The 13,260-nt window shown below is 43.9% G+C and overlaps 1 protein-coding gene across 4 annotated transcripts in view; it reads left to right on the forward strand.

Annotated features, from left to right (window-relative positions):
- Nucleotides 1-13,260, forward strand: part of GRIN2B (glutamate ionotropic receptor NMDA type subunit 2B) — a 211,213-nt gene that overhangs the window by 35,560 nt on the left and 162,393 nt on the right. For all 4 annotated transcript variants that reach the window (XM_075428941.1, XM_075428942.1, XM_075428943.1 and 1 more), the window contains one exon: nt 1,149-1,577. In XM_075428941.1, coding sequence (XP_075285056.1) covers nt 1,167-1,577 — 411 coding nt within the window. In that variant the 5' untranslated portion in view covers nt 1,149-1,166. The remainder of the gene's footprint in view (nt 1-1,148; nt 1,578-13,260) is intronic.

The raw sequence follows: 13,260 nt of genomic DNA on the forward strand, positions 1-13,260 counted from the left end.
GTGATGGGCGGCTGCGGGGATGCTGCTCTGTTTTTATCCCCAGACCAGGGGGTTCTGATATCTACACCGCAGAGGTGCTGCAAGGATTAATTCGTTAGTGTTTTTAAAGGGCCTTGAGGATGAAAAGTGCTGTGGAAATGCGAACTATTATTAAAATGAGGCTGAATAAAGAAAGACCTAGGAACAATCCTGCAGGGAATAGTCCAGCTCAGGCAGGGGCTGGAGAGATGATCTCATCGGGTTTTTCCATTTCTACTGTTCTGATTGTGAAATAAAGTGGACGTATTCAGGGAAAAGATTGGTGTAACATCCCTGACTGTAGTAGCTGAGGGTGAACTGTTGTAAGTTCTGTGGGTCTTTCTGCTTCTGGGCAAAGATAGCTGTCACATGGGCTTGGAGGGAATGTCTTCCGCACACTGTGCTGATCCAGTTTTGGTCACAAACACTGGGAAATTTTGTATTCTTGTCTTTTCAAGAAGAAATGAACCTTGTATGGGTGAAAAGCATATGGCCAACTGTACTACAGACTGGAGCTGTGTGTGTCCTGGTGGTAGGAAGGTTGTATGCAACGGAAACACAAGTACACATACATCCAATGGACTTGCCCATTTGTCCTCACTTTATTCTGGAGGGACTGTACTGAGAAAGTAACAGGGAGTCCTTATCTGCCTAGTTCCTTCAGCCTCCCTGCGTATACCTCCAGCAGAAGGCCAAAATGATCCCAAGCACCAATAATTCCATTGTGTTGAGGGCGAGCACTTAGACATGGGCTTGACATAAGTAATTAGTTTCACAAAGATTGCTGATCAGCTGTCAAAGGAGAATTGTCTATCACTTTTGACTTGGGTGTCAGAGTGACGTGGGACCTTAGAGATGACATGATCCCATCTTCTGCTGACAGCTGTTTTCTGAAGAGACTACAGACTCTGAAGTAGAGGCTGGACTAGTCTGATCTCCCTGACTTTAACAAAGCCCTGAATGTAGCCAAAGGGCTGAGCATCAGGCAAGAAGGGCTGGTGGGAGGAGGGCTAGTGGCTGAGGAAGATCAATGGATCTGCCTTGAAGGCTGAGTGCATGATTGACTTGTCAATTAATCACTTTCCCTTTCTCTTTCTTTCCCCCTTTACTTTTTTTGTTTCCTTGCTCAGGGAGTGTAAGAGCTGAAGATGAGGCCCAGGGTGGAGTGCTACTCTCTGAGGTTTTGGCTGATGCTGGCAGTCCTCGCGACAACAGGGAGCGGGGCCCATGCCCAGAAAAGCCACCCGAGCATTGGCATTGCGGTCATCCTGGTGGGGACCTCAGACGAAGTGGCCATCAAAGATGCCCACGAGAAAGATGACTTCCACCACCTCTCAGTGGTGCCTCGGGTGGAGCTGGTGGCCATGAATGAGACAGATCCCAAGAGCATCATCACCCGCATCTGTGACCTCATGTCAGACCGGAAGATTCAAGGGGTGGTATTTGCTGATGACACAGACCAGGAAGCCATTGCCCAGATCCTGGACTTCATCTCTGCCCAGACCCTCACTCCCATCCTGGGCATCCATGGAGGCTCCTCTATGATCATGGCAGATAAGGTAAATTTGAGCTTCCTTCTGTCACACACCTGCAGATCAAAACTTAGAACAGAAAGAAATATCTTACTCTGTGATCCTGAGGTGTAGTCTCATGGGGCCGAAGGGTTGGGGGATTAGAGAGTCTCAGATTCAAAGAGAGATTAAAAGAGCTAACTGTGTAGCACCGCTGCAAAGAGCCTATTAATCATCTATAATTATCTGCAGCAGAGAAAAACTGAGGAGGGAAAGGAGTAGGTAGAAGAGAGCTGCAAAAGAATCAGCCCTTTTCTTCTTCCTTACGAAGGGTAAAGACAATTACGATTTTTTGTTTTTAAGTTTTATTTTTTTCCTGTGTTTCACCTTACAAGAGCCAAGGATACTAGCTTGGGTTTTTCCTGCATGCAACTGGAGGACATTGTGGTATTTTCAGGGATGTTTAATACAGCTCTTACATCTTAATTTGAAAATAATTGAATCTTTAATAAAGCTTCTCTCTCAGAAGCATTCATTAGCTCCTGAAGTTAAATAGGTGTTAGCTAAAGTAACTAACCAGTCTGAACCAGTCTAGCTAAATCTTTATTCTCCTACTGCACTACTTTATTCCTTCATATCACTGACATTTCACTGTTTTTCCAGACCCCAGCCAGTCTTCTGGGGATTTACTACACAAACGAGCCTTCCCACTAGTGGTTTTGAACAAGGCAGAATGTAGAGAGAGTAGCATCTTTGCTTTGCTGATAACTCTCAGCTTAGGGGAGCCTCCATGGGGTGCAGCTGGACCCGAGTCTTCCCCCTGGGAGGAACAGGGAACCCAGCAATTCACACCTGAGCGTGCATTTGGTCAGATAATGTGGTGAACAGTGGCCTCTTGGCCAAGGGAGAGAATTAAGCTGGCTGCTGTGACACCGTTTCCTCGGAAAGAGATCTAGTGGGCTGAGAAATCCAGGCACTTTCTGTTTTATTTACCTTGTAAATAAACAATGCAGTGCAGGTTATCATAGGTGAGCAGACAGGAATAAATTAATCACAAATTATTTTCTCAGTCTTTGACCAACCATTCAGATGCCAAATAACATACAGTTAATATGCAGTGTGATTTTCTCGTATCAGCCTTTGAACTAAAGTAGTCACTGAATAAAATAATCACAAGCCTTTTTTTCCTCTCTCTCCTTGAATAGTTGCACATGTGCTAAACTCATTCTGCCCCATTCCACCCACAACAAAGCTTTTCTGTCTTGGAGGACACTCAGGCAAAAATGCTGCATCTCAATGCTCTCCTGCCTGCTGCGTTGCATTGTTATAGGTGTCTGTGCAAAAGAAGACTGAAGCATTACCCGAGTGCTGCATTTCACACTTATGGAGGCATTTTACATGCTCTTTGAACAAGTGTAATTGTTACTGATGCCAGACCTCCTAAGCACCGGGAAAAGCTCCTTGTGACTTTGAAAGTGGCAGGCCAAATTCTGATTTCAGATTCCCGCAGTGTAAATCCAGCATAGCCACGTTGCCTTTGGCAGGATTAGATCAGATTTACGCCACTGTAATTCAAAGAGAAATTTGGCCTATTGAACTTTGCAAAGATTTTTCTTTCTACCTATCTCTAGTCTCTCCTCAGGAAGGCAGCATCTCCTGTGACTGCCCTGTGTACCCCGCTGGCTTGCTTCTAAAGAGCGTTCTTGTGGGCAGGCAGCCCACGGGGAGCTCAAAGGTAGAAGCCTTATGAAGGGAGACCTCTGTTTTATCAGACTCAATTTTTTGTGATTTTGCAGACAGGAGAAGCAGGTTACGTACAAAGATCTGCAGTTTTAGGAAAGGCCGAGATTTCTTTTAAGCATAAATTGAAAAGGCTGACCTTTACAGCTTCTGATTCACAGGTGTGTAATCTTTAATGGATAATATTAATTTGGTGAATTGAATTAAAATATGATAGAGAGTAAATACATTGATATTCTAATAAAAATAATGAAGCCAGCCTGGTAAGTCCTTAAACAATCTATTTTCCCCAGGGGGCCTTGACAGAGGCATTGCTTTTAGTGACTCTTAGTCATGTTCTTTGCAGATGAGTTGTGTGGCTGGGGTTTGATCCTGTAAGCATGAATTGCTTCTTTCAGCATCCCCTCAACGCCCACAGCAGTCAGCTGTTATTGAACTTGCTCAGCATTTCACAGGTTCAGACCTGTACTTATAGCTTCATTATGCTCCCTGTGCGTTTGTGATCAGTAGCACCAATGCAAACCAAAAGAACGCTACAAATCACTAACGCCTTGGTGTCACAGATAAGCCCCTCTTCTCTGGAGGCTAAGGCAAAAAAAACTCCTCAGTCAAACCACCTTCCCTGGAGTAGCATGTGAAATTCTGTTTCACCTTCAATGAGGGCTTAATAAGTGTGTCTGGGAGGAAATTTGGATCCGTGTGTAAAAAGGGCTTTGTAATATACTGTGAAGCTGGTAAACTGAGACGCAAAAAGGCAGGCAAAAAAAAAAAAGGAAAAAAGAAGAGGATTTCAAGCCTGAATTTTTTTTTTCATCTGTATATATAGACAGAAATATTGTAGAATGTGCACCATAGGCTGGCTTCATCTCAGCACACATCTGGAAGTTTGCTACCTGCCAGGTGGAGGTCTAGGCATCATTACAATCAGAGGGGAAGGAGGCAGCACCTGAGGACAATTCACCCCCACCCACCTCAGGATGCAGTGAAATGCTTGTGGGATAGTTCTGTGTCTCCCCACTGGTTACTGAAGAAGGCTGTACCCTGACTTGCTTGTGATACCTGAAGTTAAATTCCATAAATCCTGCCCTAGGTGTAACATAGCAAGTGGAGGTATGTTGCTAAAATTATAACATCTGGATTCCCTGATTGTTTTATTCAAGCTCATGCTCTTTAATGTTGCGTTTGATTAGATTTTGTAGGTAATGTTTGTATCTTCTTCTTTTCCCCATGCTTTGCCTTTTTCCTCTGAAAAATAAATATGTAGGAATTTGTGTATATTTTTCACATTTCCCTCCTCAGTGCTCATGTCTCTAATCCCACCTGTTGAGCTGTGTACAGAGTGTTACATTTAATCTTTACCTAATTTGGCATCGGGAGAAAATGACCAGATGATCTGTGTGCAAACTGCGATCTGAGTTTCGTTCCAGGAAAATGGTGAAGCACAGACACATGATGTGCCTCACTCGAGCTCTGGAGAGATCACTTTGCCGAGGGAGAGTCTTGACGTGGCCAGTTCAGTCCCTTTAGTCTCTGACAAATGTGCCAGCAGTGATGCCAACCAGCATGTACTGCAGCAGTCATTTTGTCAGGGCTGGGTGGCCTGGGAATAGTGGCTGAGGGGGTCCAATAGCCCCTGCGTTAGCTCATCTTAGAGGAGCGAGCCCTGCAGTTGTGGGGCAGGATAGAAGAGTGATCTCATTTTTTCAGCCCTACAAGGAAGCCCCTGGTCCTTGTTTTGGTGCTGACATCTTGAAAAGGGTCTAGGATGGTAGCATCATCTCATCTGGACCTCTGAGGAGAAAGGGAATAGCACAAATCACTGATGATCTGTGTTTAATCTGGAATAGATGAGATAGACAGGAGAGAAATGTGCACCACCTCTGATACTATATTATTGTGTTCCAATAGCTTCACTTGTGGAGACACTGGTCTTTTCAGTTTGCCTGAAGTTGCCTGAGTGACCTTTCTTTTTGTAGCTTTGTGTTGCCTGATCTTAAGCATTAGTTTGTATTGTCCAGAGGACTGCAAAGCGCTCGTGACCAGTGAGCATATCTGCTCCCATTCCAGTATTTAAAATAATTTCTCCTTTCTCCCCAGTTGTTTTGAAAGCAGAAATTCAATCCTATCACAGTGTGGAAATAGCTGATGGATCAGGATGCTCTGTGTTAGGAGACTGATGGTGGAAGGGAACCTTCAAGGCTGCAAACCAAGCTTCAGTTCAGATAAGCACACAAACCAATATCTTGCGTTTGCAGACCTGAGACTGGAAATCAGGGCTGGGCTTTTCTTAATTATATTTTCAATATTACATAAAATCACTTCTGCCCACAAGTAGGAGGTAAAGGAGCCGTCACAGAAAAAGAAATAACAATAACAATGTACATTTATAGGTACCTTAAGAGAAGAGTAAATTGTTGTTTGGGTTTAGGACACTTCTTGTGTTGGAAAAGATTTAGCTTCTTGCCTAAAAAATGACCTCAGCATTTGGCTGACTGGTCTGTTCTGTGATGATAGACTATTTATTTTTTTTAAATAATAGAAAAAGTTAACTTCGTGCTAATGAAAGTAGAAAAGATAAGAGCAGAAAATGCCTTGGGTTCTCTTACAGCATAGCTGGTGACCATCATTTCTGGTGGAAATGTCCGTCGCTGTTTCTCCACAGTCACAGTATTTTGCCAAAGCTGCTTGTCCTGTGCAGCTTTACAGCAACACAATGATGCACAGGCAGCACCAAGGAAAATTCTGGAAGAAGAGGTTGATTATGTTTTCCCAGCTGAAAACCATTCTCCTCTATCTCTGTATCCCTTGCTATTTTCTCCAAGGCTTGCCCCTGCAGGGTAGCTATACTGATGGAAATAAAATGGTGGGAAAGAATGATCTATTAAATTGGGCTTTGCCTGTAAAATAAATTTGTATAAAAGCTGCATGAAACTCACCCAAAATCTAAAATCTGTGATCCATTCTGGACCAGATTCTCCTTCCTTTTCTCACACAGCACAGCGTGTCCCTCTACTACCTTCCTCTTTTTTTCCCTGTTCATGCCAAAGCTGCAATTTCTCCTCTGACTTTCCATCTGCACTTCATAAATCCCTGTCCCCTTTCTTTTTGTTTTCTGTCAAGCTTTCCAAGACATGTCGTCTCAGTCTCTCTTTCAATGCTGAAGGTTGCTGTGGTCAGTCCATGCCTGGGCCGTGCTGTCACAGCAATGATATTCTTTGTTATTTTGGTGGGGAGCAAGTACAAATTCAGACAATAGGTGTAAAGCACCAGGGAAGAAAACTAGCTGTCGGTCAGAGTGCAGCAAAGTGATGTTCCAGGTATAGGGAAGCCAAAACTGGTTGGATAAGCTGAGCACCTAGATACACACTGAAACCAGGACAAAGTCAAAGACACTGGGACACTGCTGCTAAAAGCAGAACATCTGTAATTAAAAGGAAAGCACTTTCACTCTCAGGTTTCCAAAGGTTAAATAAGACAGATGCATGGGGAATGCAAACCTCATTTTTTGGATGTAAATTTGTTTCATTTCTATTAGGGATGACATCTGAAATTTTTAGAGCCTTGTATGAAGGAAATTCAGTTAAAAAAAAAAAAAAGTTCCCTTTGAATGGATTATATGAACTGAAGTAAAATAAATTCGAAACAAAATGCTTAGAAAGGAGGGGGAAGAGAGACACGTTTTGATCTGCAAATGTTGAAAGAGTATGGTTCAATGTTGTTAGAAGATTTCTATCCCTTTTTTCCCCTCCAAAGCAAAATTATATGCAGTTCATGTAATTCCAGAAAGCATTTGAATTTCTTGAAACTGCATTTGATGATAGTAATAGCTTAAATGTTTCTTAGACTAATCTAGTGATTAGCAAAGATGAGTTTGATTTTAAAAAGTAAGTCAGCAGTTTCCCTTCAAGGTTTTAATAATTTTATTGAGGACATAATTAATACACTTCTTTTGCTTTTGGTATCCAATTTCCTTTTGCTGCCAAATGGAAGCTTCGTGTAGCTTGCAAAAAATCAACTAAATATTGTGTGTCCTCAAACTACAAATCTGCCGCAAAAGTTGGGGAGGGAGAAGAAAGGTTGGTCACAGAAATACAGAGAATAAAAGCCAGTATTGTATGCCAATGTTGTTTTTCCCTTGAGTATACACATGTAATAACAGGCCAGGTGGGTCTGTAATTTGTGTTTACATCTGTCTCTAATCCATCCATACAAAATTACTTTTTTCATATAAAGAGGGAATATAGGCAATGTATTTCTGTGGAGTTTAATTAACATCTGAGAACTTCCCTAGAACAGTTTTTATTACTTTACAATTAAACTACAGCACTTAAAATCGCTCCAATATTAGGAAACCTGGAAATGGACTTTTAAGGGCTTTAACCTCTCCCTAGGGCCATTAAATCCTTCAGTATTAACTCTCATTTTCTAAACAAGAGCTCAAGTACTCTCATCAATACTATTTCAATGAAAAAAAAAAAAAAAGACTTTTCAAAGAAATGTATTGTTGCTTTTATTAAATAGCCTACTAAAATAGTCTGATTTTTTTTTTATTATTTTTTAAAGTTTCTCTCTACTTTATCTCCCATTTGCTTGGGAGAAACTCCATTTCAAGGACTTCACTTTTTTTGGGGTATTGTTTTTAAGAGTTGTAAGAAAAAAACACAGAGTTTTTTTGGTGTTTTGGTGATTTTTTTTAGCCACTTTAAAAGCAACAAGAAATCCCCCCTCCCCCTTTTTTAGAAAAAAAAAATCTTACCGAAAAGTAACTTTCCCTGAAATATCCCAGTCACTTTTCCCCCTCTAATAATTTCTACTGGATGCATTTTGTATCTGTCCTGAGCCTTGGAAAGGCAGAGCCTTGGACACCCGAAGGCACAATCTGACTTGAGCATCACAAAGGTGGGGAGGTGAAAACCTGGAGGGACGCTGGTGAGGCTCACACCCTGCCAAGGAGCCCTGGGGTGCTTTTGGGCAGTGGCAGTGCTGGGGCAGGGATTGGATGCTGAAGGAGAAGACGACTAAGTGGAGGCGTGAATGCCTTCCCTCCGCAGAAATTGTCCCAGACAACAAACGTCAAGCAAAACTGAGGTCTGATTCCTTTACATCAGCCTTTTGTAGCTATTTATAAGCTGCTTTATTTTGGGTCAGAGAATTCTTCCAGGAGTACTGAGTGTTAGTTTTCTTCTGTTGTTATAGTGATGTTTTCTTTCGAGTGACAGAAGACCTTTCCTTACCTAGCTCTGATAGCAACCTCTGCAACCTAGATGAGCAAAAGAGAAGCTGTATTAGCCTCTTTCTTACTACTGTTTAAATGGGGTGTTGCCATTGTCTACCTGGAAATAGAATTATTGAAACATCTTTGAGGAAAATGTTGATTTCCACCCAGCTTGGACCTGGCAAGTAATGGGGCTTTTGTGAAAAAGTTCTCTCTTTCTAGTTTTCTAACCTTGATTTTTCACAATGATGATGTTTAGGTAGATCTCCAAATCTGCAAGCACTTTTCTAAAGAAAATCTGGGAGCTTGATGAGATCTGACCCACAGCTATTTATAATCATTACTATAACCACTTTCTTCAAAACAAAAAGCCCAACACTAAAGTATTAAATCAATTTGTGCCATCCCCAGCCGGACAAGGAGATTAGTTTCTTTATTCTGGAGCAGGCAGTCCTTTATTACAACCCCAAGCGGTTACTTGTCTCTTGAAATCTAAATTAATTACGCTCAAATTTGTCCATACCCTAAACTGGCCTCAAAATGAAATTGCAAACATGGAGTGTGAAATTGCCCGATGCTGCTACTTTAGATATGCGTGTCATTCTCCAGTAACCACGGGACAGAGAGAAACAATTCTTTCCAGGGAAGAATCTCTTATTCTCTTTGCCTTTTATTTGCCTCATTAACCAAGTTTGGAGGGGATGGATTATGAAGGAAGTTAGGGGAATTACATATACACAGGCTGGAAAAAAAACAGGATACAGAAAAAGACATAACTGTAGTTTGTGACTCTGTTAAGGTTCTGGAGGAAATGATATATGAAGAATGACTGAAACAGCTATACGTGTGTGTTGTAGATTGGCTGAACAATGACTCAAGGTATGATTTATATGCGCAGTGAATAGAGGCAGACTAAGATTAGAGAAAATAATGCTTGATGCATGTGCCAGAAGTAGAAGTAAAAGCGACAGGATAAAGTTGAGGAAAGATATTAAATGATATATTACGATATGTTAAATGATAATATTAAATGATATACATGTATCAAGAAAAAAGTTCAGACACTGGGTTGTATTAGGATATGCTCTAGTCTCCTTGGTGAAGAGCATGGAAACCATGTTACTTCAGCTGTTTTCAAGCAGGACTGAACTAAGCACTGGAGAATGTGTTATATAGCTAGAGCAGAGGAGAAAGAGGATGAACAAGATGAGACAGACAGGAAAACTTCTGAATCTAGGATGGGGGGGAGGGGAAGAAGAAAAAAAAAGAGTAAGTTGTGAGAGTGACTGGAGAAAAAAAACCCTAAAGGCTCTGTTGAGGCAACTTTTCTCTGTGCTTTGGCAATAGCTTCTAGCTGTGTATCTATGAGGTTCCTGATAATAACAATAAACGTACGTTTCAAAGGAAGAGGGGAAGAATGAATGAAAAGCATGGGCAGTCTAAAGGCAGGCAGGAAAAAAGCAAAAAAGGCAAGCACACACAGTGAGGAGGACTGATCTAAAGGGTGGCAGCAGAATCAAACAGATCTGGTAGACCTGACTCCTCACTGCAGCTCTGCTATAAAACATGGCTTTAAGACAGTTGATCAAGTTTCGCAAGAAGACCATAACAATGTTTTTGTGAAGTACTTTGAACTCTACAAAAGGCAAAGTCTACCTAATTGCTAGGGAGCAATTAATGGATTTTTCCAGCTGAAGTAAACACAATGCTTGATATGAAAATCTGGACTCCAGGAGGAGAAGATGTAACTCCCATTAGAGGTGGCTGAATAGCTGCGGCATGCAGGAGAGCTTATTGTATGCAGGGCTCGTAGTACCGTCTATTGTAAGCTTGCCCATCATTCCCCATTACAAGATCCTCTTGGGGGTTTCCTGTAACTTTGCCAGACTATAACTGTTTGAGCAAAGTTTCCTATGCCAGGTGTATGCCTCAAGCTGGTTGATTTATTTAGCTATTTATTTGGAAAATAAAACAGCCCTCTCTGAAATTGTGGCACAGGAAGATATGTGATTTACCTGTCTTACAAGTGCTGGCACGTTTTCCTCCAAAGGTTCTGCCTGACCACCACAGGTCCTCAGAGCAAAGGCACAGGTCTGGAGGGGGTGGCTTGCAGGGGAGGACTTTTAACCAGAAATGTGCTTTTGCTACCACTGTATATGTTGCCCCAAGTTTGGCCTTGTTGTAAGCATGAGAAACTGCATGTGTGCAGCAGTCTTTTTAGATGTTTATTGTGTGTCTTGAAAAGATCTTGTCCTTGCTAACTGTGCCTCAAAACTGCACCTGAACCTGGGGGCTGCACATGTGGGGCTGGAGCTCTGCTGCGGAGTCCTGGTGGGATCCAGCCAGGAGAAATGCAGTGTGCAGCGGCGCATCTGAGCTTGAACATGGGTGAGGTGGGGGGGCATGCAGGGTGTGACAAGGAGCCAGTGCAGAGGCGGGAAGAGATCCTAAGACAGAGACAGACGGGGGGGGGCTGTAAAAAGGTGGGGAGCAGGTGATGGGGAATAGGAAAAAGCAGAGAGGGAGAGGAAAGAGGAGGAGATGTGCCTGCACGGGTGACGCTGCCTGGCTTGCCATGGGAGCAAGAGCCAGGGAGCCATGGGTGGCAGAACTGCTGAGCAAGCTGGACATGGGGTGTGAAACAGGAGTGGAAAGCCTGTTGGGTGGAAACCAGGTGAGGAGAGCAGGCCTGGGCTGAGCCAGGGCATGGGTCAGTGTGATCGGGCAGCAATGCTTTCCCTGTGTGTTGCCTCCCCCTCCAATCGGAAAGAAATATTCTCTCCCTGCTCTGCATGGAGACACAAACGGAATCAGAAATGGCTCCCTTGGGCTGACTGGAGACACTGACATTGGTGCTGCGAAGGCCAACATCGGTGCTGGGAAGGCCAGTGGGTCTTCCAAAGCATGCCTGGGGCTGGCTTGGCTGTGCTCCCCCTTATACAGCACACCCTGTGCTGAGGGCCCCAGCCTGGTGGGGACAGGGAAAAGTTCCTGGGAAGAGGGGGCAAGCCCCCCCCACCCTCTGCCAGCTGCCTGGGTCAGGGCCAGCATGGTCACCCTCAAGCCTCTCTGCTGGAGGGGACAGGCATAAGCCTTTCGGACGACACTCTGATGGAGCTGCCAGCTCCTTCAGGTGTATGCTCGTGCAGTGCTTCATCCTGACTCCCGCTCGGGTGCTCGCTTTCTGCATTGGCAGAGCTGTTTCCTTACCCCCCCACCCCCGGCTTGCTGTAGCTGTGCGGAGGTGTGGGATGAAGAGCCACACGGCGTGGCCCTGCCATGGGGCTGGGCAGCGTGTCCACCAGGCTGCCAGCCTTGCTGGGTTTCAAATCCTGCTCCACGCCTGCCTCCCTTCCCTTCCTCTCCCTTCTCCCACTTCCCTTCCTCTCACCCTCTCCTGTCTGTCATTCTACCCATTTCTTAATTATTGTTTGCACTGTGCTTTGAAAATGCAGTGTGCCGTATAAATGTTAAGTGTTTTTATTATTATTTCCCCTTTTTCATTTGCATCGCTCACCCTCACTTCTCTCGCTATTGTGGCTTCCAGAGAGAACGTGTGGGCTTACATTATTTATAGCTGTGTGAGAGTAATTACAGAAATGGTTTAATTACTCAGTTAATACCGTTCTCCACATCACCAGCTTGACAAACTGGTGATCCTCTCACTGCAGCTGAACATGCAGTCTAATGTTTTATATACCATGTCATGGACAAGTGGGTAAGGGGAGCCAAAGCCTGGGGAAAGGTTTGTGACAGCCTTGCACGTCACAGGTTACTCCTCCTGGGCTAAGGGACGAGGCTGCTGAGCTCATGGGGACCTACCACACCATGGGCAAGGTGTGGTATCATCACAGCTGGGGCAGAGCTGCCCTTGAGGATGTGGTGTGTGGTGAGGGTTTGTGGCTCCCGGGTGATGGGGGTCCCTCCAACACAAACCTGCCTGAGTTGAAGTTTCAATGTTTTGTGTGCTGCATTAATCTGCTCTTCACATTTATCAAAGGTCAGAGATCTGGGAGGGTTTTATTGTCTTAACTTCTATTTAAGCCTACCAAATAATAGGGTACACATACCCTGCATGGGGCAGAGTGCGAGGTAGAATTACTATTGCTAAGTGATATTCTTCCTTGCAAGTGGCTGCGTGTAGCTCTGACACTCTGGAAATAAATGAGTTTTCCCTCTGAAAGGGATGGCCTTCTCTTGCTGAGAATTACCCCCATTGGAGACACAGTGTTTCATAGAAACATAGAATGGTTTGGGTTAGAAGGAACCTTAAATATCATCTAGTTCCAATCCCCCTGCAACAGGCAGGGACACCTTCCGCTAGACCAGGTTGCTCAAAGCCCCATTCAAACTGGCCTGGGAACACTGGCAAGGATGAGGCATCCACAACTTCTCTGGGAAACCTGTTCCAGTGCCTCACCACCCTCAGAGTGAAGAATTTCTTTATTATATCTAATCTGAATTTTAGAGGACTCTTTTAGTTTAAAGCCACTATTCCTTGTCCTGTCACTACATGCCCTCGTAAAAAGTCCCTCTCCAGCTTTCTTATAGTCCCCTTTCAGGTACTGGAATGCTGCAATAAGGTCTCCCTGGAGCCTTATCGTCTCCAGGCTGCACAGCCCCAACTCTCTCAGCCTTTCTTCACAGGAGAGGTGTTCCAACTCCCTGGTCATTTTTGTGGCCCTCCTCTGCACAAACTCCAAGAGATCCGTGTCTTTACTGTGCTGAGGACTCCAGAGCTGGACTCAGGAGTCCAGGTGGGTTCACACCAGAGTG

This window comes from Opisthocomus hoazin, chromosome 8 (assembly GCF_030867145.1).
Source record: "Opisthocomus hoazin isolate bOpiHoa1 chromosome 8, bOpiHoa1.hap1, whole genome shotgun sequence".
Classification (NCBI taxonomy): domain Eukaryota; kingdom Metazoa; phylum Chordata; class Aves; order Opisthocomiformes; family Opisthocomidae; genus Opisthocomus; species Opisthocomus hoazin.